Raw genomic sequence first — 22478 nt, forward strand, 5'->3', positions numbered from 1 at the left:
GAATGGACATCAGGCACGAACATCAGGCCTGAGCAGTTTCTTGGCGCCCTCTGCCCCTCCGTATGCTCCTTTCTTACTGGCCTCGGGTTGCACAGAGCTTGTTTCCTACAGCCACCCTCACCACAGGTGTTGCAGCCTCCATGTTCTGTTTGCTGCTGGCTGAGTGCTGCCGATAAGAGCGTGAAGACGAATGCGGAGGGCCACCGCTGGGAGGGATAGACCTTGGACCCCGTGGGAGCAGGCAGCATCTGGAAGCCCTTGACTCAGGCTGTCCTGGATTGTGCTAGTCACAGTCACAGCTCCAGAGCCCTCCCGACTTTCGGTCTCGAATGCACTCTGATTCCTAGTTCTTTCTATGTGCTCAGATTCTCAATTTCCCTGCTTATCTTCCCTATCAGAGTGTGAGCTCCTTGAAGGCAGACTGCTGACTCCTCTCTGTCCAATGAGTCCTGGCCCAAAGCAGCGCAGTGAGCACTTCTGAACCTAAGCTAAACCAAAGGGCTTCCCCAGTGGCTCAGTGGTAGAAAATCTTCCTGCAATGCAGAATCCCTGGGTCAGGAAGGTCCCCTGGAGAAGGAAATGGCAACCCACTCCAGTATTTTTTTCCCAGGGAATCCCATGGACAGAGGAGCCCGGCAGGCTACACAGTCAGTCCATGGAGTCACAGAGTTGGACACAACTGAGCGACTAAACAGCCACATTAGGGACAGGAAGACAAGGGGCCTTGCCAGACCAACCCACTGCTGTGGCCCTACCCTGGCCACACTCTGTGCCACTGCTGTTCATTATTTTTCATCCTCACCGCAGTGCTGATAGGTCTTTGTGGGGGGTTTTTTGCATTTATTATTTTTTTGGTGGCACTTTTTCCTGGACTGTTAGTTTTTGTTTCTTCAGTTTCTTCTGGGGTATCCTTCCTTTTCTTTCATGCAACATCCTCTTCTGGTTGAAGAACAATCTGCTCTTTATCAGTAAGGATCATCTCAGTATGGCAGAGAGAGTTCATGTACAGGTCGATCCGACCATGAGCTCTGTAAGTCCTGAGCTGCATCTTGAGGCTCAATGACCGGAAAAGCTACATCTAAGCCCTTAAATTCACCATTACTCTCTGCACTTTTGAGCATGTGCAATAAGGATTCAGCACTCTTTTTTGGCCACCAATCCAGCCCCACTGTTTGGCCTGGGCCACCTACAAGCTCCACCATTGTAACGGCAGAATGGCACACATTGCTTCTGTAGAATGACATCCTTCAGATACTTGGTGGCTTTTCGGATATGTATACTCTTAATGGCCTGGGCAGTTTCACGGGTGTTCTTAAAGTGAACACGAAGGTTCAAACCTCTTGAGTTGCATAATTTTGTGGGGTTTTCTGGGTCAAGTAAATAGTAAACCATTTTCAGAGGTCACCTCTGGCCACTTACCAGAAAAGGACCACCCTGGGAGATCTTGCACCTGTTCTACAGATGGAGAATATATTGAGACTCAAACTGTGAGTCATGTGCCTAAGATGGTATAGCTAGTAAATGGGTCTGGAAGCCAGGTCAGCGCAATCTCTGAACCTGAACTCTGACATTGCTTCTTTCCCAATCCTTTCCATTCTACCCTGGAGGTCTGGTTCTGTTGCCTCACTCCTGGAAAGTGGTGATAGCTACCTGACCAGTTGCCCATTTCCTGGGCCCTGCCCACCTCTCTCTGGCTTGCCCTGCCATAAGGGCATGGTGCCACGGGATTACCTCCCTGCCCAAAATCTTGATTGGCTCCCATCAGGGTCCATCCCAACCAGTGTTTCCAGCTTGATGAACTCCACATTCACCTCATGTTCCAGTCCCGTCCTCCACCCCCAGTTCCCATTCCTGGCTGCATGCAGCTCTCCCAAAGCATCCTGCCCACCTTCAGGTTTGTATTAAGTCCTGGGACTGCAGAGTTGGGCAGGGGCAAAGTCTGCTTGGTCACACCCTACTCATAGGAATCCCTTCCTCAGTTACACCCCTCTGTGCAAAACCTCTGCTTCACATGGGACCCTGGCCTCTCTGATCGCAGAACGGTTCTTCTCCATGTTGAACTTCCCCATGTTGCCTGATAAGTTTCATTGCAGCCTATTCTAGGACTCTCGATTGCAAGTGACAGAAACTCAGCTCCAACTGGCTTGAGCAAAAGGGGACTTTATTGACCCAGGTCTTGAAAAGTCCAGAAGTAGGACTTGCCGGGGAGTCCAATGGTTAAGACTCTGCCCTTACTCTGAGTTTCTAATGCAGGGGGCACGAGTTCGACCCCTGGTCTGGGAACTAAGATTCCCACCTGCCACAGGGTCTGGCCAAAAAAAGAGAGAAAAGTCCAGGAAAAAAAGCAGCTCAGACCTCACTAGATCCAGCATCAGTCTCTGTCTTTCCACCCAGCTGTCATTCTTGGCTCTGCTTTGTTCTGAGTTGACTTCATTCTCAGGGAGGCTGTCTCCCTGCAGGGGCCCCAGCAGTGTCTGGCTTATATCCAGCTAGCCTAGCAACTCCTGTAAAGTGAGAGGCCCTCTTCTGGAATTGGTCTTCATTGGCTTAACTTGGATCATAGGCCTGTCCCTGAACTGGTCACTGTGGCCAGGGGAATGGAGTCAGACCTCAGTCACATGCCCATCTCTGGGGGCAATCAGCGTCGCCCGGACCAAAGAAAGATGGGACTGTTAGAAGCAGATGAAGAGGACATGGATGGTCGCAGGTCACAGCAGCAGATGTCCACCTCCCTGCCATTTTCCATCAGCAAGAAGGGTTTGCTTCCTCCCATGTTCCTCCTGAGCCGTTTGTTCTGTGTGTTTTGTGCTCGGGTCACTTATAGCAGAGCTTTAGCAAAAGTTCTTCCTTCCATGTCTGATGGTGAATCTGGCCTCCTTTGCTGGTTTCCTCCTGCTTAGAGTGATACATGAGTTAACATGCACAGATGCTTAGAACAGGGCTTGGCACATAATCAGCTTCAGTAAGTGTTAGCTGTTACTCTGTTGCCTATTAATATAAGCCCGTTTATCCTTCCAGGCCTGAAGTTGGGTAGTCCTGAGTTGGTGATGGACAGGGAGGCCTGGCGTGCTGCGATTCATGGGGTCGCAAAGAGTCGGACACGACTGAGCGACTGATCTGATCTGATCTGATGGTGAATCTGGGCTTTGCCCTTCAGTAGTTGCATAATGTTGGGCAAGTTATTTTGCCTCTCATTTTCTTCATCTGCAAAAGGAGGCAGATCATCCCAAACACCTGGGTTGTTGTGAGAATTAAACGAAACAAGACACAACAGGTGCCTGGCGCAGGGGGCGCAGCTAGTAGATACTGGGTTGAACAAAAAATTTGCTGGGTTTACGTGAAAGCCTGAACGAACTTTGCAGCCAACCCAATAGTTACCATTTGTGTGCTGCTGCTGCTGCTAAGTCGCTTCAGTTGTGTCCGACTCTGTGCGACCCTGTAGACGGCAGCCCACTAGGCTCCTCTGTCCCTGTGTGGTTGTTATTATTTCCAATATAACATCTGCCCTGAACTTTGCAGTTAGAATAAATGTTTTCAAAGCACTTTGATCCTGCTTTCCAGCTCTTTCTTCATTTTGCTTTGTGGTGTGGCAACACTTTGACTTTTCTGTCGGCCTCACTAGCCAAGGAGAGTCCAGAGGGTAAGGCCAGTGGGCCTTTCATCATCCCACTCCTCCAGGTGTCTGGAAGGATTCAGGCCTCTGTAAATGGTTGCTGACAAGCGAAAGCACTGTTCCCCACCCCTTCTCCTGAAGGCAGGGCTATAAGCTGCCAGATGATTCCTGGGGGTGCCAGCTCAGCCTCTGCTCGTGTCTGCAGGTGCGGGAATGGAAGGAGCAGGGCAGCAAGACCTTCATGTGCACGGGGCGGCCTGGCTGGCTCACTGTTTCACTGCGGGTTGGGAAGTACAAGAAGACACACAAAAACATCATGATCAACCTGATGGACATTCTGGAGGTGGACACCAAGAAACAGGTGAGAGAAGTGGCATGGTTCTCTGGCTCTGGGAGTGGGTGGGGCACTGCCCCTGATGCAAATGAGTCACAGGGAGATAATTTTAACCAAAGGCATCCCAGAGTGAACAGGACCAAGGCCCTTTGTCATCATAGAAGGCTCTGCCCACCATTGTCATCCTGCAGAACCTCACAGCTTTGGAAGAGATTGGTCACAGCTTTGGAAGAGATTGGTCATAGCCCCATCTCACAGGCGGGTAGACTGAGAGCTCAGGGCGATTCTTTGTTTATCTGCCACTCCACAGAAGACAGGGATGGGGAAATCATGGGCAAGAATGAACCTGTTTACCTCTTCCCAGTAAGGAAGTGTGCTGGTGAAAATGGGACTGTGAAGGTAGCTCAGAGGATAGGCCTCATTCCAAGCTTTCTGGGGACCCACTTGTTAATAGCCCTAAATGTGTGCCATCCTCTTTGGTCTATCTAGTATTTCTACTACTTGAAACCGGGCTCTCAGAAAAGAGAAATAAAGACAACAGAGAAAGAGAGGGATATTATATTACAACTTTATTTTTAATCAAAGACAATATGATATCCAATAGTAGGGAGTTGTTATATATGGTATATCCACATGATGGCATTTTGTTGTGATGCCTTGTCCAAGTTACTTAATTTCCCTGTGCCTTTTCCTCCCCCTTAACAGCTTTATTGACATATACTTGACATATAATAAACTGTACATAGAGTTTTTATACATAGAACATGTACCATGTACCCTCTCTTCTTTTGTATGGCTTCTTTCACTCAGCATAATTATTCTGAGATTCATCCATGTATCAGAAGTACACTGTTTTATTGCTGTGTGGTATTCCAATCACAGCTTGTTTATCCTTTCACTTGTTGATGGACATTTGGGTTGTTTCCAGTTTGGGTCTATTACAAGTAAAAGGGTGAGGAACATTTGGATATAGTCCAAATTGTTGTGTGGACATTTGCCCTTTTTTGAGGTAAATACCCGGCAGTGGAGTCCCTGGGTCATATGGTAGGTGTATGTTTAACTTTCTAAGAAACCGCCAAATTATTTTCTAAAGTAGTTGTAACATGTACATCTCCACAAGTGTTCTAGTTGCTCCATATCATTGTAAACTTGGTATAGTTAATTTTAGCCATTCAATTGTTGTAGGTATCTCAGTGTGATTTTTAACTGTTAATGACTAATGAATGATGTTGGGCATCTCTTCATGTGCATATTTGCTGTTTATATGCCTGTGGTGAAGTACTTGTTCAAGTCTTTTGCTAAAAATTTTTAATTGGGTTGTTTGTTTTCTCGCTATGTATTCTAGAAACAAGACCTTCATCAGATATGCAGTTTGCATATATTTTCCCCTGGTGTTTTTGGCTTGTCTTTTGAAAACCAGAAGTTGTTTTAATTTTGACGAAGTCCAGTTTAGTAATTTCTTTTATAGATTGTGCTTTTAATGTTTTATTTAAAAAATCTTGCCCTACTCCATGTCTCAAAGGTTTTCTCTTCTGTTTTCTTCCAGAAGTATTATACTTTTAGGGTTTACACTTAGAACTATGATTCATTTTGAGTTTGCATTTGATATGAGATATGGGTCCAGAATTTTTTTTTGCATGTGGATTTCCAATTGTTCCAGCTTCTTTTGTTGAAAAGACAATCCTTTCTCCGCTAAATTGCATTTGCACGTTTGCTGAAATCAGTTGTCCATATTTTCAGGTCTTTTTCTGGACTCTGCTGTTCTGTTGATCTGTTTGCCTGTCTGAATGCCAAGAACACATTGTCTTCAATACTATAGCTTTATATTAGTAAGTCCAAAATAATGAGTTGGGAATTTTTCCTTCCTTTTCACTTTTCTGGAGGAGTTTGTATAGAATTGGTTTTGTTTATTTAAAAGTCAGTGGAATTAACCAGGGAAGCCCTCTGAACCTGGAGTTCTCTTTGCAAGCAAGTTTTTAACTACAAATTAAGTTTTTTAAAAATAAATATAGGGCTCTTCAATTTATTTGTTTCTTCTTGGTGAGCTTTGGCAGTTTGTGTCTCTGAAGGCATTTGTCCATTTCATTGAGTTGTATAGTTGATTGACGTAAGGTTATTTGTAATATCCCCTTACTGCCTTGTGGACATGTATAGAATCTGTGGTGATGTCGTGTCTTTCATTTCTGATACTGATCATTTGTGTCTGCTCCCTTTTCTTCCTTAGCAATCTGACTAGAAGTTAATCAATTTTACTGATCTTCTCAAAGAACCAGCTTTTGGTTTCATTGATTTTTCTCTCTCTCTTTTTTTTGGTTTTCTATTTCATTGACTTCCACTTTGATCTTTGCTAATTTCTTATGCTGACTTTGGGTTTAATTTTACTCTTCTTTGTCTAGTTTTTTAAGGTAACAGCTGAGGTCATTGACTTAGACATTTCTTTATTTCTATTATGGATGTTTAGTGCTATAAATTTCCCCCTAAGCACTGTTTTAGAGCTGTCCCCAAATCTGATATCTTACCTTTTCATTTTCATTCAATTCAAATTACTTTCTAGTTTCGTTTTCGATATCTGCTTTGACCCAGAGGTTTTTTAGAAGCATGCTATTTAGTCTCTAAATATTTAGGAATTTTCCAGAGATCTTACTATTACTGATTTCTAATTTAATACAGTTGTCAGAAAACATACTTTATATGATTAAAATGCTTTTTGGCTTACTGAGACTTACTGTATGGGCTAGAATACAGTCTACTTGATAAATGTTCCTTGTACCTTTTTTTTTGTTTTTGAACCTTTTTTTTTTTTGTTTTTGAATGTATATTCTGTTTGGGGATGATGTGTACTATAAGTGTCAATTAGGTCAAGTTGGTTGATAGTGTTGTCCAAGTTTTCTATATCCTTATGAAATTTTCTCTCTACTTATCAGTTATTGAAAGGGCGATATTGAAATCTCTGTGATTATAGATTTGTTTTATCTCTTGCACTTCTTACAGTTTTGCTTATATAATTTGAAGCTCTATTATTAGGTATACAAATGCTTGGGATTTTTATCTCCTCTTGATTAATTGATCCCTTTATCATTGTGAATTACCTTTTTTAAAAAATTTCTTTTATTGAAGTACAGTTGTTTACAATGTCGTGTTAATTTCTGCTGTACAGCAAAGTGACCCAACTATATGTATATATTCTTTTTCATATTCTTTTTCATTGTGATTTATTACAGGATACTGAATATAGTTCCCTGTGCTATACAGTAGGACCTTGTTGTTTATCCTTTCTAAATATAATAGTTTGCATCTGCTAATTCCAAACTCTCAATCCATCCATCTGCCCTGCCACTCAGTTTGGCAACCACAAGTCTGTCCTCTCTGTCTGTGAGTGTTTTTGTTTCATAGATAAGTATACATGTGTCCTATTTAAATTTAAAGTATAATTGATTTCCAATGTGTTAATTTCTGCTGTACAACAAAATGATTCAGTTGTGTGTGTCTCTGTGAAAGTGAAGTCACTTAGTCGTGTCCGATTCTTTGCAACTCCGTGGACTGTAGCCTACCAGGCTCCTCCGTCCACGGAATTTTCCAGGCAAGAGTACTGCAGTGGGTTGCCATTTCCGTCTCCAGGGGATCTTCCTGACCCAGGGATCAAACCCAGGTCTCCCGCATTATAGGCAGATGCTTTACCATCTGAGCCACCAGGGAAGTCAAGCTGTGTGTCTCTATATAAATATATATATATATATTCTTTTTCATATTCCTTTCCATTATGGTTTATCACAGGATATTGAATGTAGTTCCCTGTGCTGTACCATAGGACCTTGTGTATCTGTTCTCTGTATAATAGTTTGCATATGCTAATCCCAAGCTCCCAATCCTTCCCTCCCCTGTCGCAACCACAAGTCTGTTCTCTGTGTCTGTGGGTCTGTTTTCTGTTTCATAGATATGTTTATTTGTGTCATAATTTAGATTCCACATATAAGTGATATCATATGGTATTTTTCTGACTCCCTTCACTTAATATGATAATCTCTATGTCCATCTCTATGTCCATCTATTGGAGAAGGAAATGGCAACCCACTCCAGTGTTCTTGCCTAGAGAATCCCAGGGACGGGGGAGCCTCATGGGCTGCTGTCTATGGGGTCGCACAGAGTCGGACACGACTGAAGCGACCTAGCAGCAGCAGCAGCAGCATGTCCATCTATATTGCTACAAAGGAATTATTTCATTCTTTTTTATGGCTGAGTAGTATTCCATGGCAATGGCACCCCACTCCAGTACTCTTGCCTGGAAAATCCCATGGATGGAGGAGCCTGGTGGGCTATAGTCCATGGGGTCGCTAAGAGTCAGACACGACTGAGCGACTTCACTTTCACTTTTCACTTTCATGCATTGGAGAAGGAAATGGCAACCCACTCCAGTGTTCTTGCCTGGAGAGTCCCAGGGACGGGGGAGCCTGGTGGGCTGCCGTCTATGGGGCCGCACAGAGTCGGACACGACTGAAGCGACTTAGCAGCAGCAGCAGCAGTATTCCATGGTATGTATACACCACATCTTTATCCTTTCACCTGTCAATGGACATTTAAATTGTTTCTGTGTTTTGACTATTGTAAACAGTGCTGCTGTCAACATATGGCCGTGTTTTATTCCTAGGTCATATTCTTTGTTCAGAAATCTACTTTGTCTAAGTGGCAGCATGGTGTATTTTTTTCCATCATTTTCCTTTTAATCTATGTGTATCTTTATATTTGAAGTGTTTCTTGTAGACAGCACATAATTAAGCCTTGCTTTTTATCTAACATGACAATTTCTGCCTTTTAATTCAGATTTAAGGCTACTTACATTTAATGTTACTATTGATAAGAGTTAGTTTAAATTTGTTGCCTTGCCCTTTGTTTTCTGTTTGTGCCATTTGTTCTTTGTTCTCTTTTTCTGTTTTTTTGGATGAGTGAATCGTTTTTATGATTGTTTTAGCTCTTGTTGACTTAAAGCTGTAAGTCTTTGCTTTGTTATTTTAGCGGTTGTGTTAGGATTTATGGCATATACTTTCCTTGTCACCATCTACTTCAAGTGATGGTATCGCATTTGATGTGTACTGTAAGAACCTTAATATGCTTCCGTTTCTCTCCTCCCTGCTTTCTGCTATTATTGTCTTCCTTTTATATGTGTTATAAGCCCCACACTACATTACTATTGTTACTAGTAGTTATCTTTTAAAGAAATTTAAATAAGAAAACTCTTATGTATTTACCTGTATAGTTACCATTTCTTCATTTTGAAGATTTATGTTTCCATCTTTTTCATTTTCCTTCGGCCTGAAGAACCTCCTTTAACACTTCTTTAAAAAAAAAAAAAATCTTTCGTTACTTAATTTCTGGCTGCACTGAGTCTTCATTGCTTTGTATGGGCTTTTTCTAGTTGCGGTGAGCGGGGGTTACTCCCCGTTGCAGTGTGTGGGTTTCTCATTGTGGTGGCTTCTCTTCCTGTGACTCATGGGCTCCAGAGCACGGGCTTCAGTAGTCGCGGCTCATGGACTCCGTTGCCATGCGGCAGGTAGAGTCTTCCCAGACAAGGGGTCGGACCCGTGTCTCCCTCAGTGGAAGGCAGATTCCTAGCCACCGGACCACTAGGGAGCTTCCGTCTTAGTCGTTTTTAAGCATGTCATTCAGTGGTATTAAATCCATGCGACTGTCATTCCGTCACCACCACCATCCATTGCCATAACTCTTTTCCTCTTGTAAAACTGAAATTCTATACCCGTGAAACAGTAACTCCCTAATCTTCCCTCTCCCTAGACCCTGGCAACCACTTCCTACTATCTGTCTCTATAATTTTGACCACTCCAAGTACCTCATGTAAGTGGATCATACAGTATTTGTCCTTTTATGACTAGCTTATTTTCCTTAGCAAAATGTCTTCGAGGTTTATTCATGTTATAGCATATTGCAGAATTTTCTTCCTTTTTTAAGGTTGGATAATATTCCATTGTATATTGTACTACATTTTGCTTATGCATTCATTCATCCATGGACACTTGGGTTGCTTCTATATTTTAGCTATTGTGAATAATACTGCTATGCACATGGGTGTAGAAATATCATTTCAAGACCCTGCTTTCAATTATTTTGGGTATATACCCAGAAGTGGCATTGCTATCTCACTTGGCAGTTCTATTTTTAATTTTTTAAGGAATGGCTGTACTGTTTTCCATAGTGATTGCACCATTTAACATCCCTACCAAGAGTGCACAAGGGTTTTAATTTTTCTAAATCCTTACCAGCACTTGTAATTTTCTGTTTTTGTTTTGTGTTTAATAATAGCCATCCTAAGGGCTATGAGGTTGCCTTCATTTCTGAAAGATATTTTCAGTGGGTATGGAATTCCAGGTTGATGGGTCTTTTTGCTTCAGTACTTTGAAGATGCTCCAGCACCTTCTTACTTGCATTATTTCTAAAAAGAAATCTCTCATGCTTTGTATGTAACATATCTTTTTCCTTTGACTGCTTGTAAGATTTTCTCTTTGTAACTAGTTTTAGGCAATTATCATGATGTGTCATGGTATAGTTTTCTTCATAATTCTTGTGCTTGGGAGCCATAAAATTTTTCATCATATTTGAAAATTCAAGGGCCATTATTTCTTTAAGTAGTTTTTCTTTCTCTTCCTCTCTCCTTGTGGACTGCTATTACACATAAGTTGGGCCAGTTGAAGTTGTTTCATAGCTCAGCTCACTGATATGCTGTTCATAAAAGTTCCCCCCCCCACACACTGTATATTTCATTTTGGACAGTTTCTATTGCTGTGTATTAGAATGCACAGTGTCTTCTTCTGCTGTGTCTAATTTGCCATCAATCCTAACCAGTGTATTTTTCATCTCCAACATTGTGGTTTTCATTTCTAGAAGTTTGATTTGGATCTTTTTGCTGCCTTTTAAATGTCTCTACTTAACTTTTTTAACATAAGGATTATTAGTAATAATTATTTTAATGCTCTTATTTGCTGATTCTAATGTCTATCAATTTGGAGTCTGTTTTATCAAAACAGATTGATTATTCCCCTCAGGATGGGTCGAATTTTCCTGCCTCTCTGCATGCCTAATGAACTTTGATTGGATTCTAGATATCATGGATTTTTACTTTGTCGGGTGCTGGATATTTCTGTACCCCTGTAAATCTTCCTGAGCTTTGTTCTGAGATATAGCTGGGTTACTGGGAAAGAGTTTGATCTAGTTGGGTATTGAGTTTTCAGGTGGGGTTGAAGTAGCGTGTAATCTAGGGGCAATTATTCCCTGCTGCTGAGGCAAGACCCTTAGAAGTACTCTACCCATTGCCCTAAGAGTCATAGAATTTTCCAGTCTGGATTGTGGGAATGAATAGTATTTCCTGCCCTGTGTGAGCCCCTGGCTCTGTCACCTTCCAGGCTCTTCCCCTGACCTCAGCCTTGGGTAATTTCGTCCTGTGTACCCCATCACTTCCTAGCTGAATACTCAGTGGGCACTTTGGCAGTACTTCAGAGTTTTCTCTCTGCAGCTCTCTCCTCCCAAGTACTCTGTCCTGGGGAAGGACAGGAAGAGAGGAAGAGAAAGAAAAGACTCTGCTCATCTGTCTTATTGGGCCCTCAACTCAGAGTCCACAGGACTCCCCTTCCTATACTGCCTAACTCCAGGTGGCTAGCTGGGGCAGCCACAGAACTCACCCTGTTTATTTTCTGTCTCTTAGAGATCATTAACTTCATTATTTGATGTTCACTATGTTGAAAATTCCTGTTTCATTTACTTTGTCCTTTTTTTTCTAGGCAGTACAGTTAAACTAGTTCTTTTTGCTCCATCTTGACAGGAAGCAGAAGACCACTTGATGACACATTCATGTGTCTGTTTTTTTTTAAGTGTAAAAGTTTGTTTGTTTTTATGGCGACACAGGCAAAATTATTCAAGTCAACAAATTTTTAAGGAATTTCACATGGTCTGATTTTTTCTACTGCCAATCATCTTGGTTCCTCCAATGTCTGAGTCATAATCTTCAAGATACCTCTTTCAAAAATAATTTTTGCTCAACCCACAGTTTTCATGTCAGTCAGTCCACAACTCTTTTTGCTGGGCTTCTTTCATCTCCAGGGGAATAACTCCAGAATTCCCCTACTGCAATCTTTGTGATCCACTTTCCTCAAGCAGCTTGACTTCCCTGGTGGTTCAGATGGTAAAGTGTCTATAATGCAGGAGACCTGGGTTTGATCCCTGGTTCAGGAAGATCCCCTGGAGAAGGAAATAGCACCCCACTCCAGTACTCTTGCCTGGAAAATCCCATGGACGGAGGAGCCTGATAGGCTACAGTCTGTGGGGTTGCAAAGAGTTGGACACGACTGAGTGACTTCACTTTCACTTTTCACTTTCCTCAAGCAGCTTACTTTAAGACCATGTTTAGGGTCAGAAGAGATGGATCTGCCTCGAAGGTTATATCAAACTGAACAGTGTAAAAAATTACAGGAATACTGTATCAGTGGAAATACCAGGTCTAACATGAACAGAGCCAAGTAAACAAATCAGTGATGCCAGATACTGAATTAATATTGTACTGTCCTTTGAACAAAAATTGTGTTTTCCAGGAGCGTTTAATGACAAGGAATGATGTCACAGTATAGAATTGTTTTAGAAAAAGACAAAAATGTCTATGTTAGAAGTGTGTTTGTGTGTGTGTTGTATTAAAACAAAAAATAGCAATATAGATATGCATGGAAAAATATTGAAAGGAGATATAGTCAGTATTAAAATTGATACTTGAAAGAACTAGGATTAATGATTTTTATCTTCTTTGTGTATGCTGTTTCTTCCAAATAAGTGAGTATTTCTTCTTCTAGAAGAAAAATAAACTAAGTATTAAGTATAAAGATTAAATTATAAATAAATATAAAAGTATAAAAATTAAACCCTAGCAAACCCAGTGCCAGAGGCCCCATTCAATGAAGTTAGAGGTTGTGGAATGCTCCAAAAAGAGGCTGTAAGAGGCCATCCAGGAATCCCCATGGTGATTGTTTGGGAAGGTCTTGGACAGCACCTTCTGCAGGCAGAATCCCTCATTCAGCCTGACAGCTTCCTTGTGACCCAGGGTCTCTTTTCTGTGTCAATAGATTGTCCGAGTGGAGCCCTTGGTGACCATGGGTCAGGTGACTGCCCTGCTGACCTCCATTGGCTGGACTCTGCCTGTGTTGCCCGAGCTGGATGACCTCACAGTGGGTAAGCCCTCAGACAGTCCTAGCATCAGAGCCAAGGGACCTCAGCCCACCTTTCGTACCATCTGTGACGGAAGTCACCCTGTCTCAGCTCGCCCAGCTCCGAAGTCCAGGTGCACACTGCCTGCCAGTATGTGTCTGAACCCCCAGTGTTATCAGACAGCACATTTCAATCTCTGGTTCAAACCTGCTTCCCTGTAACATGCACCCATTGCTCCAGGTCTGCCCCGTGGAACACACAGAGCAAGTCTAGTCTCTCCTTTCATAGGATTCCAGGTCCCAGAGTCTTTTCTTCTCCAAGGAAACCCCTTCAGGTCCTTTAGCTGTTTGCAAGGCTTTCCCCCACCCAACCAACCCCCCTTTCATCAAGGTTCCTGTTGAAATGAATGTGCCTTAAGTTGGGTCTGGCCAGAGGTGGTGGTGTGTCTCCCACCCATCCCCCACCTCTAAACAAGCCCTCACGCTCACATCTCAGCCCTTCCTCCTCTCTCCTGCTCTCCACATCTGCAGAGATGGGACATCTCTCCTAAGATATGCCAGCCCTAAGGTGCCTCTCATGCTGTGAGCGTCCCAGGCTCTAGCAAGGTGTCTTTTCCTAGCTCTCCCCCAACCCCTTCCAGCTCTGCCTGGCTAACACACATGTCTCTGCAGGAGGACTGATCATGGGCACAGGCATCGAGTCTTCGTCCCATAGGTATGGCTTGTTCCAGCACATCTGCACCGCCTATGAGCTGGTCTTGGCTGATGGCAGCTTTGTGCGATGCACACCGGTGAGTTCAGAGGTGGGAGATGTCCCCACCAGCCTGCCCTGGGCATTAAGGACCCCTGGGAGGTGGCTCCCCTGGGGGTGCTTCGTTTAAAGTACACCTGTCCAGTCTAGGTCTGTATTCATGATAATAGCAGATTTCTATAGCCCCTGAGGTGTGTTCAGATACTGTTATAAATGCTTCATGTATATTGAAGCATTTAGTTGTTAAGCCATCTTATGAGGTGGGTACTGTTATTAGCCAGGCTTCTCTGGTGGCTCAGTGGTAAAGAATCCTCCTGCCAATGCAGGAGACACAGGTTCTGTTCCTAGGTTGGGAAGATACCCTGGAGAAGGAAATGGCAACCTACTCCAGTACTCTTGCCTGGGAAATCCCATGAACAGAAGAGCCTGGTGGGCTATAGTCCATGGGGTTTCAAAAGAGTCAGACACAACTTAGTGACTAAACAACACCAGCAACTTTTATTAGCCACATTCTACAGATAGGAAACCAAAGCACATAGAGGTTAATAAACTTTCCCCAGATCACATATCTAGTAAATCCCACACGGCTGGGATTCAAACCCTGCTTATTGGACTCCTATGTCAATGCCCTTAGCCATCCAGGTCACCGTACTGTCTTGAAGTCAGGCCCAAGCATCAACACTCTATGCCGAGGTGAGTTGTAGAGAAAAATAAGAGGGGCTGCTTTGGAGAAAAGAGGCAATTGCACTGCCCCAAGTAGGATGGAAACAGTTAAGGAGCAGGACAGGATCGAAACTTTAAATCAGCTCAGATCTCTCTGAGCATATGAGGGGGCCCCTGGGATGGAAGGAACAGTGTGATCCCTTAGAAGTAGATGTTTCTGAGAGTCACTCTGTTGACCTCACAGAGACCAGGGCAGGACTCCAGGCTTGAGAGCTCTGGTCTAAACAAGGTATACCTCTTTGAGGATTCATAGCAGTTCAGCGCATTTCCCTAAACCCTCGCCTGGGCCCCGCCTTCTAACCTGTTTACCGGCGGAGAGAGGAGACAGACATTCTTGAATTACTTCCCTGCCCTTGACACAGGTAGTGCCACGACAGGGATTTAGCCCAGGCCCTGGGTTCTCTGCACCCCACTGCTGACGACACGCTGTAGTACAGGGTCCGGGGGTCAGATGTTCAGCATGTGTCCACTCTGCTTCGCAGATGGAAAACTCAGACCTGTTCTACGCTGTGCCCTGGTCCTGCGGGACTCTGGGCTTCCTGGTGGCTGCCGAGATCCGCATCATCCCTGCCAAGAAGTACATCAAGCTGCGGTTTGAGCCGGTGCACGGCCTGGAGGCCATCTGTGACAAGTTCACCCACGAGTCCCAGCGGCCGGAGAACCACTTCGTGGAAGGGCTGCTCTACTCTCTGGACGAGGCTGTCATCATGACGGGGGTCATGACGGACGAGGCAGAGCCCAGCAAGGTAGGACAGAAGGAGGACGGCCCGGGCAGGCTGGGAGCAGAGCCAGATCCCCACCCTGACCCTGGCAGCCACCCTTTTCAAGGGTGCGACCTGGGTGAGCCCACCTGGGGTTCAGGAAGCAGCATCAGTAGTTGGCCATCTTTGGCAGCGACCAAAGCATCCACTTCCTCTGTCCCTACCACCTGCCAGGGACAGGCATAATCTTTGATCCTCTCAGTAACCCCATTTTACAGATGAGGCAACTGAGGTTCCAAGAGGCCATGTTAACTTCCACAAGATGACAAAGTAATTGATCTTATGCTTCAGAATCCAGATTGACACTGTGTAATTTTTTTTTTTAAGCTTTATTATTTTATTTTTGGCCACACCACCCAACATGCAGGATCTTAGTTCCCTGACCAGGGATTGAACCCACACCCCTGGAAGTAGAAGGGCAGAGTCTTAACCACTGGACCACCAGGGAAGACCCTGCTGTGTATTTTTCAATAGCCATTCTTTGTCCATTGAGAAAGTATTTGTGTCTGATGAGAGGCTTGGAAAGTATACAGAAGTGAAAAGAAAGGCTCCATGCATAAACATGACCCAAGCCAGCTCTTGCTAACCTGTTTGACGGATTTATTTCCTGTCTTTCAATATATAGATTTTTTTTAAAGCCTTTACAAAGTCATGTAACAGTGTTGAAATAGTTAAAGTGCATCTCTTTACCCAAGCGTGCACCCAGAGTAACCCCTTGTAACACTGCACTCTTTGAGGCCTGTATGTGTGCATGTGTGTTTGTGCAAACACACACTCTCGTATTGTCCTGTGATTTCCATTGTTGCCTGCAAATAATTGACCCAACTCATTGCTTCCCAATGAGTAATTTGCTTAAAGTGTTTTGCTCTTACAAGTAAGATTACATTGAAGATTCTCTCGTGTCTATCCTTGGCCTCTTGTACATGCATTTCTGTAGGACTGAGTCCAAGAAAAGGAATTTCTGACCCAGGGGTTTGAACACATTGAATGTTGATAGATACAACCAGTGGCCCTCCAGGAAAACATGTGTTTCTGTTCACTTCCAGCAATGCAGTGGTGTGTGAGAATACCTTTCTCCCACGTTCTTGCCAGTGCTGGATAGCATCACTCTTTCATTTTTGCCAATCTGATAAGGTTAAAAATAGTAACTCGTTTTATCTTGCGGTTTTGGGTACTTTCAACGTTACCATCTCTTTGTAGAGTTTCGGCTTGTCTTCAGCTGTGCTCACTGGTATAAAATTTTTAGTTTTCTGGTTTAGTGTGATAAGCATTTCTGCACGTCAGTTACATTGCCTTCATACTTAATGACTGCAGAAACGTTGCAGTGAGCAAATGCCCTGTCATCTACTAAACCACTGCCCCATAGTTGGAAATTAAAGTTGCATCCAGTTTTTCATTATTTTAATTAACGTAGCAGTGGACATCTTTCGCCTGTAATTTGAGTAATGCCTTAAAGTAGCATCAAATGATAGACCATCTTAAGGCTCTTATCAGTCCCTATGTACTTAAAGCATTTTAAAATCAAAAGGGACTCAAAAATCATTGGATACGATTCACTCTCCAAATAAGGCATGAAGGTCCAGAGAGGGAAAGAGGCTTCTCTGAGGGCACATAGCAAGCCTGGGACAGATTTAAATTTGGGTCCCTGACTCCTGGTTGAGTGTTTGTTACCCTCATACCTGCTTCTAGAATTTAGCATCATCTGCAAACTTTGATCGAGCACCGTTCCTACTAGTGAGACACTAGTGAGCACTGGAGGATGAGGATCCAGGAGCAGGAACAGGACTTCGGACACCAAGCGCAGACGCTCTGGTGCCCCCAAGCGCTCACTCTCCCTGAGCTCAGGTTGGGCCAAAGCCCAGGCAGCGTGTCACTCAGAATCTGAACCTAGTCACCTAGCAAGGAGGTCTCATCCAGAGATTTTCTCTCTTCTGAGGCACTCCCCTGGAGACTGCCAGTGGTAATAAGCTGAGGGCAGGGACCGAGGGGAATCACTTCCTGTCTCCCCACCAAAAGTCATCTCTTTGATGTGTTAGATGCCTAAAGCTGAGATTGTGTCCAGGGGGTTGCATAGCTTTGAAAATGTTTGAACACTCTGACCAGTTCCCTTCTTCCCCAAGAAGACCAGGGTCTTCTCCAGAGGCTTGCCTGGTATCCATGGCAGAGGGCTTGGGCCTAAGGCCACAGACCTTCGTAAAGTGTTCCCGTGAACAAGACCCTGTTTCCACATGGGAACTGGGCCGGGGGAGAGTGGTGGATACCAGAGACGTGTGCACGTGTCATCTGAGGAGCACATACCCCCGACATGCCTGTTCGGCAGGCTGCTCAGGAATTTGTCCCTGGGTGCCAGGCACTGCCCACCCGGTGAGGATGTGGCCCGTCCACCCCACAGATCCTGAGAGGAGCTGGTCCACACCCATTTTACAGGGGAGGCCCAGAGATAGGAAGTGGCTTGTAATCTGAATGCTCGGGCTGGTACTGGAGCTCCTGTGGTCTCTCGGCTGCCAGTGGGCTGCCATGTGCCCTGGGAGACTCGTACCATCCCGGGGTTCTCTGACACATATAGTTCCTGATGAGTCATGAGCACCTGTGAGTAGGTACCTCCAAGTCTTGGGTTCATCAAGCAGCTGGTGCCACTGCCATGTATGTGGCCAGGCCCGCCTGGGGTTAGGTCAGATTGCTCCGTTCCTGTTGGGCCTGACTTTTCTTTGCATACACAGGTGGAGGCCAGCCTATGGCGACTTCTGCTTCCATGCTCTGACTGACTTGAACCAACAGGCTCTTTAGCCCATTTGAGCCCAGGCTCAAAGCCTGTGCTTTGTGGCCATGTTTACTCCCTGCAGAGTGACCTCTCAGCTGAGTGGACCTGCACACAGGGCGATACCTAGATGGGCTGCAAGTGTTGGCTGCCACAGATGGAAGGCACAGGCTGCCTGGCTCTGGGGTGGAAGGAACTGGCAAGGAGCTGAGGGCGTTGAGAGGGGGCAGGAACTGAATACTGTGCCCCTACTGTGGGCAGTCATTGTGCTTGGCACTTTCTATATTATCTGTTTCAGTCTTTCCAACCATTTTGCCTGTACTGAAAATGAGGCTTGGAGAGGTTAAGTAACCTTCCAGGATCAGCCTAGTGCATCAAAAGTGGAAAAAGCAAACTGGCAAACAGCAGGAACAGGGTAGTCCCATTTCTATAAACCCATGTGTGTGTGTGAAAATAAAACCTAATGAACACATATTAGCTTTCAGTAGTTCCCCCTGGAGGGTGAGGCTACAGGGGCATCTCTCTTTCAGGTTACATATTTCTACAGTGTCTAAGGTTTTCACCAGGAGCGTGTGTTGCTTTTAGAATCAGGAAAAAAAATTAATAGTTGTTTTTCTGTTTTTTTCTTAATAATGCCCACATTCCAGAACCTCCCATTCAAGGTTCTCTGCCATCCAGCCCTGGCGTTCTTTTGCAACAGGGGATGTGCTTGAGTTCTTGCCTTGCCTCTCGCCAGCCTTGTGGCCTTGGGTAGTCTCTTTAACCTTGATGATTCTTTCTCCTGGTTAGTGAGACAGGGACACATCTTTTGTGGGAGGTTTTGGAGGAGATAATGCATGTCTACAAGGTCATGGAGGGGGTAAAGAATGAACACATTGGGTGCTGGGGCCACCTCCCTCGTGGGCATTTAGCCCATGCTAGGCTTATTCTCCAGCGACCCTGGCCTTGCTTACTTCTTGCTTCTGTTCCTGTCTTACCCTATCCAATGGTCCCCTCTCCTATGTGGCCTCCACTCTGCTTCCTCCTGTCCATTTGCTGAGCCCCAGCTGGCTGTTATCTCACCTGCTCCATAAAACTTGGGTGCCTCTCCCATCCCCAGAGAATGGGCCCAAGCGTCTGCAGTGTGTATGTATGTAATTTCTAACAGGCACAAAGATCTCCCACAAAGTATCTATTTTTACTGCCATTTAACATGTGAAGAAACAAGCTCAGAGTGACCTGCTCAGTGTCACACAGCTAGTGGGCTACTAGGTGAGGGCCAGGCCTCGGCCACCCAACCTGGAGCCTGTGACCTTTCTGGGCAGCTGCCCTGCCTCTCTCTCTGAAAGCATCGACCCACAGTCCCTTTCATGGGTGAATAAGCTAAGGCCCAGAGAAGCTAAGTCACCCCAGGGCACACAGTAGGTAAAGTCCTGAACCATTTAGGACTGAAGAAGACACCAGCTAAACATAAGATTGAGGCTTGGAGACGGCGGGGCTCAATGCCAGGAAGCCGTAGCTTTACAGTGAGCCTCTCCCTCTGATGTTGGCTGTCTGTGGGGGGAATGCCTTGGCCAGAGGATGTGGAGCTTGGTCCAGGGCAGCAGGGAAAGCGTTTTGGTCAGTAAACACTGTCAGCCGGGGACCCAGTGGGACGGGTGAGCCCCACTCAGTGTTTGTGCCAACCCTGGCCTCGTGGGAGGCAGGCAGGGAGGAACATGCCTGTGCGGACCACTGCACTGTGGCCGACCTCAGTAGGCATCAGCTCTTCAGTTCTCTCCCTGAGAAGGAGGGGGCTGAGCTCTCGAGACTGTCAGGAGCTCACCATTGGGCCCTGGGCTCACCATTAACCTCCGTGAGCTTCTGCTCTCTCTGCTAGAGAAAGCCCGCTGTGCTTAACCTCATCCAGCTTTCAAGAGCCTCCAAGGTGATTAACAGACATGAAAGAGCTCTAGGGAGGCCAGGAGTGCTGAACAGAAGCCAGGCATCTCTGTTACACCCCAGTGGCCTCTGGGGCTTGTCTGGAGCCTGACAGCGGTGCCCTCTGGCATTTCAGCTGAACAGCATTGGCAACTACTACAAGCCGTGGTTCTTCAAGCACGTGGAGAACTACCTGAAGACAAACCGAGAGGGCCTGGAGTACATCCCCTTGAGACACTACTATCACCGCCACACGCGCAGCATCTTCTGGGAGCTCCAGGTGAGGCTCGGATTTCCCAGTAGTCCTGGCTCCTCCTGGCCAGGCTGGGAACCGGCGCAGTTTCCCCTCCCCTGGGGGAGAAGAGTGGCTTTGTTCTCAGGAACCGGAGCAGCCACTCACCTGGCAGCGCAGTGTCTCCTTCTGCGGAAATGGCCGCCTTCCATAAAGCAGCAGAGTTTCCCCGAGTACCAGCCAGAAAGTGGGTTCCCTGGCTGGGTGCTCTGGGGAACTCAGACCTGTCCCATCCTTGAGACACTGTAGCCTGGCCAAGCGGCCAGCCGCCGGCCCTGAGAAGGGCCACAGGAAGCGACTGGTCCTGCCCAGGGCTGGGGGTAGCTGTCAGGCGTGTCCTTGACTTGTGGGTAAGAATTTGCTACTGTGCCATGAGGGATGGGGAGTGGTGACATTTTAAATAGGGGGTGAGGGAAGGCCTCTCGGGAGCTGCCTTATGAGCAGAGACCAGCATGGGGAAGACACACCAGGCAGAACTTGAGAGAGTACTCCAGGCAGAACTCGAGACAGTGCTCCAGGCAGAACTCAAGAGAGTGCCCCAGGCAGAGGAAGAACCAGAGCACGGCTCCTCAGTGGGCTGGCTGAGTTGCTGTTTTCCTTTTTTTTAATTGAAGTGAAAACATAAACGTAACCATTTTAAAGTATGCAATTCAGTATATTTGGTACATTCATGATATCGTGTGTCTACTGCCTCTATCTAGTTTTAAAATATTTTCATTGCCCTGAAAGGAAGCCCTGTACCCATTAAGCAGTTACTCCCCATTCTCTTTCCCCAGCCTCTGGCAACCAGTGGTCCGTGTTCCATCTCTACGGGTTTACCTATTCTAGACATTTTATATAAATGGAATCACGCAACACATGGCCTTTTGTGTCTGGCTTGTTCACTAAGGCTGTTCTCAGGGTTTATCCACGCTGTAGCATGTATCCGTACATCATTCCTTTGTGTGGCTGAAAAACACCCCATTGTATGGATGAACCACAGTTTGTTTTTCCACTCATCTGCCGGTGGACATTTGAGTTGTTTCCGCCTGTTGGCTTTGTGAATAGCACGGCTGTAAACATTCACGTACACAAATTTATCTGGATACTAGTTTTTGGTTTGGGGGCAGTCTCTGCCTAGGAGTGGGACTGCTGGATCTGTGTGATAATTCTGTGTCTAACTTACTGAGGAACTGCCAGACGTTTTCACGGTGGTGGGCCGTTTTACATTCCCGACAGCATGCAAGGGTTCCAGCATCGCTGCGTTCTCAGCAGTGCTTGCTGCTTTCTGGTGTGTTGCTGCAGCCATCCTAGTGCGTGAGAAGTAGAGTCCTACTGTAATTTTGGTCTGCATTTTCCAAATGACTGATGATGTTGAATATCCTTGCAGTGCCTGTTGGCCATTTGTATATTTTTTGAAGAACTATCTATTCAGATCCTTTGCCCAATTTTAATTACCCTGTTGATCTTTGTTGTTTTAAGAGTTCTATATATATTCTGGATTATTAGACCTTTCTCAAACACATGATTTGCAAATATTTCCCCGCATTCTGTAGGTGGTCTTTCACTGCCTTGATAATGCCTTTTGATTTACAAAAGTTTTTGGTTTTGATGATGTCCAGTTTACTTTTTCTTGTGTTACTCATGCTTTTAAGGGTCGTATCTGTAAGAATCCATTGCTAAATCCAGTGGAGATTTAGCATTAATCATGAAGATTCATTCCTGTGTTATCTTCTAAAAGCTTTATAGTTTTAGCTCTTATATTTAGGTTCTTGATCCATTTCAAGTTTTGTATATTTGGTGAGAGGTGGGGGTCCAACTCCATTTTTTTACATCACAGCAGGATGCAAGTTGTCACGGCAAGCCTGCATGTTTTTAAAAAACAGCAAGAAGGCCCTTTAGCTAGATCCATGGTGGAGAATGAGGTCAAATAGCAGCTAGAACCTAGATCATGTAGGTTCTTGTAGTTCAGGGGAGAACTTTCTGTTTTGCTTTGTGTGATAAGAAAGCTAGTGGAGGACTTTGTACAGAAAAATGACATGACTTGATTTTTGTTTTAAAACAATAGTTTTGACAGCTGGATGGAGAGTGGATGGGGTAGGGTGACTTAGAGTGGAAGAGAAGAAAGAAGGATTCTGTTGTCTGGAGTGGTAGCAGTGGAGGAGGAAAGGAGC

The 22478-nt window shown here is 45.2% G+C and overlaps 1 protein-coding gene and 1 non-coding gene across 2 annotated transcripts in view; one reads left to right on the top strand and one right to left on the bottom strand.

Annotated features, from left to right (window-relative positions):
* The window catches only part of DHCR24 (24-dehydrocholesterol reductase), a 34503-nt gene that overhangs the window by 1025 nt on the left and 11000 nt on the right, over positions 1 to 22478 (top strand). Inside the window, exons 2-6 of the mRNA XM_055585782.1 lie at positions 3819 to 3974; positions 13061 to 13166; positions 13814 to 13932; positions 15098 to 15361; positions 20170 to 20313. Coding sequence (XP_055441757.1) covers positions 3819 to 3974; positions 13061 to 13166; positions 13814 to 13932; positions 15098 to 15361; positions 20170 to 20313 — 789 coding nt within the window. The remainder of the gene's footprint in view (positions 1 to 3818; positions 3975 to 13060; positions 13167 to 13813; positions 13933 to 15097; positions 15362 to 20169; positions 20314 to 22478) is intronic.
* Positions 12423 to 12573, bottom strand: LOC129656692 (small nucleolar RNA SNORA8). Its single transcript, XR_008716483.1, has one exon. It is a non-coding gene; the product is annotated as a small nucleolar RNA SNORA8 (small nucleolar RNA).

Source organism: Bubalus kerabau, chromosome 6, assembly GCF_029407905.1.
Source record: "Bubalus kerabau isolate K-KA32 ecotype Philippines breed swamp buffalo chromosome 6, PCC_UOA_SB_1v2, whole genome shotgun sequence".
Taxonomy (NCBI): Eukaryota; Metazoa; Chordata; class Mammalia; order Artiodactyla; family Bovidae; genus Bubalus; species Bubalus kerabau.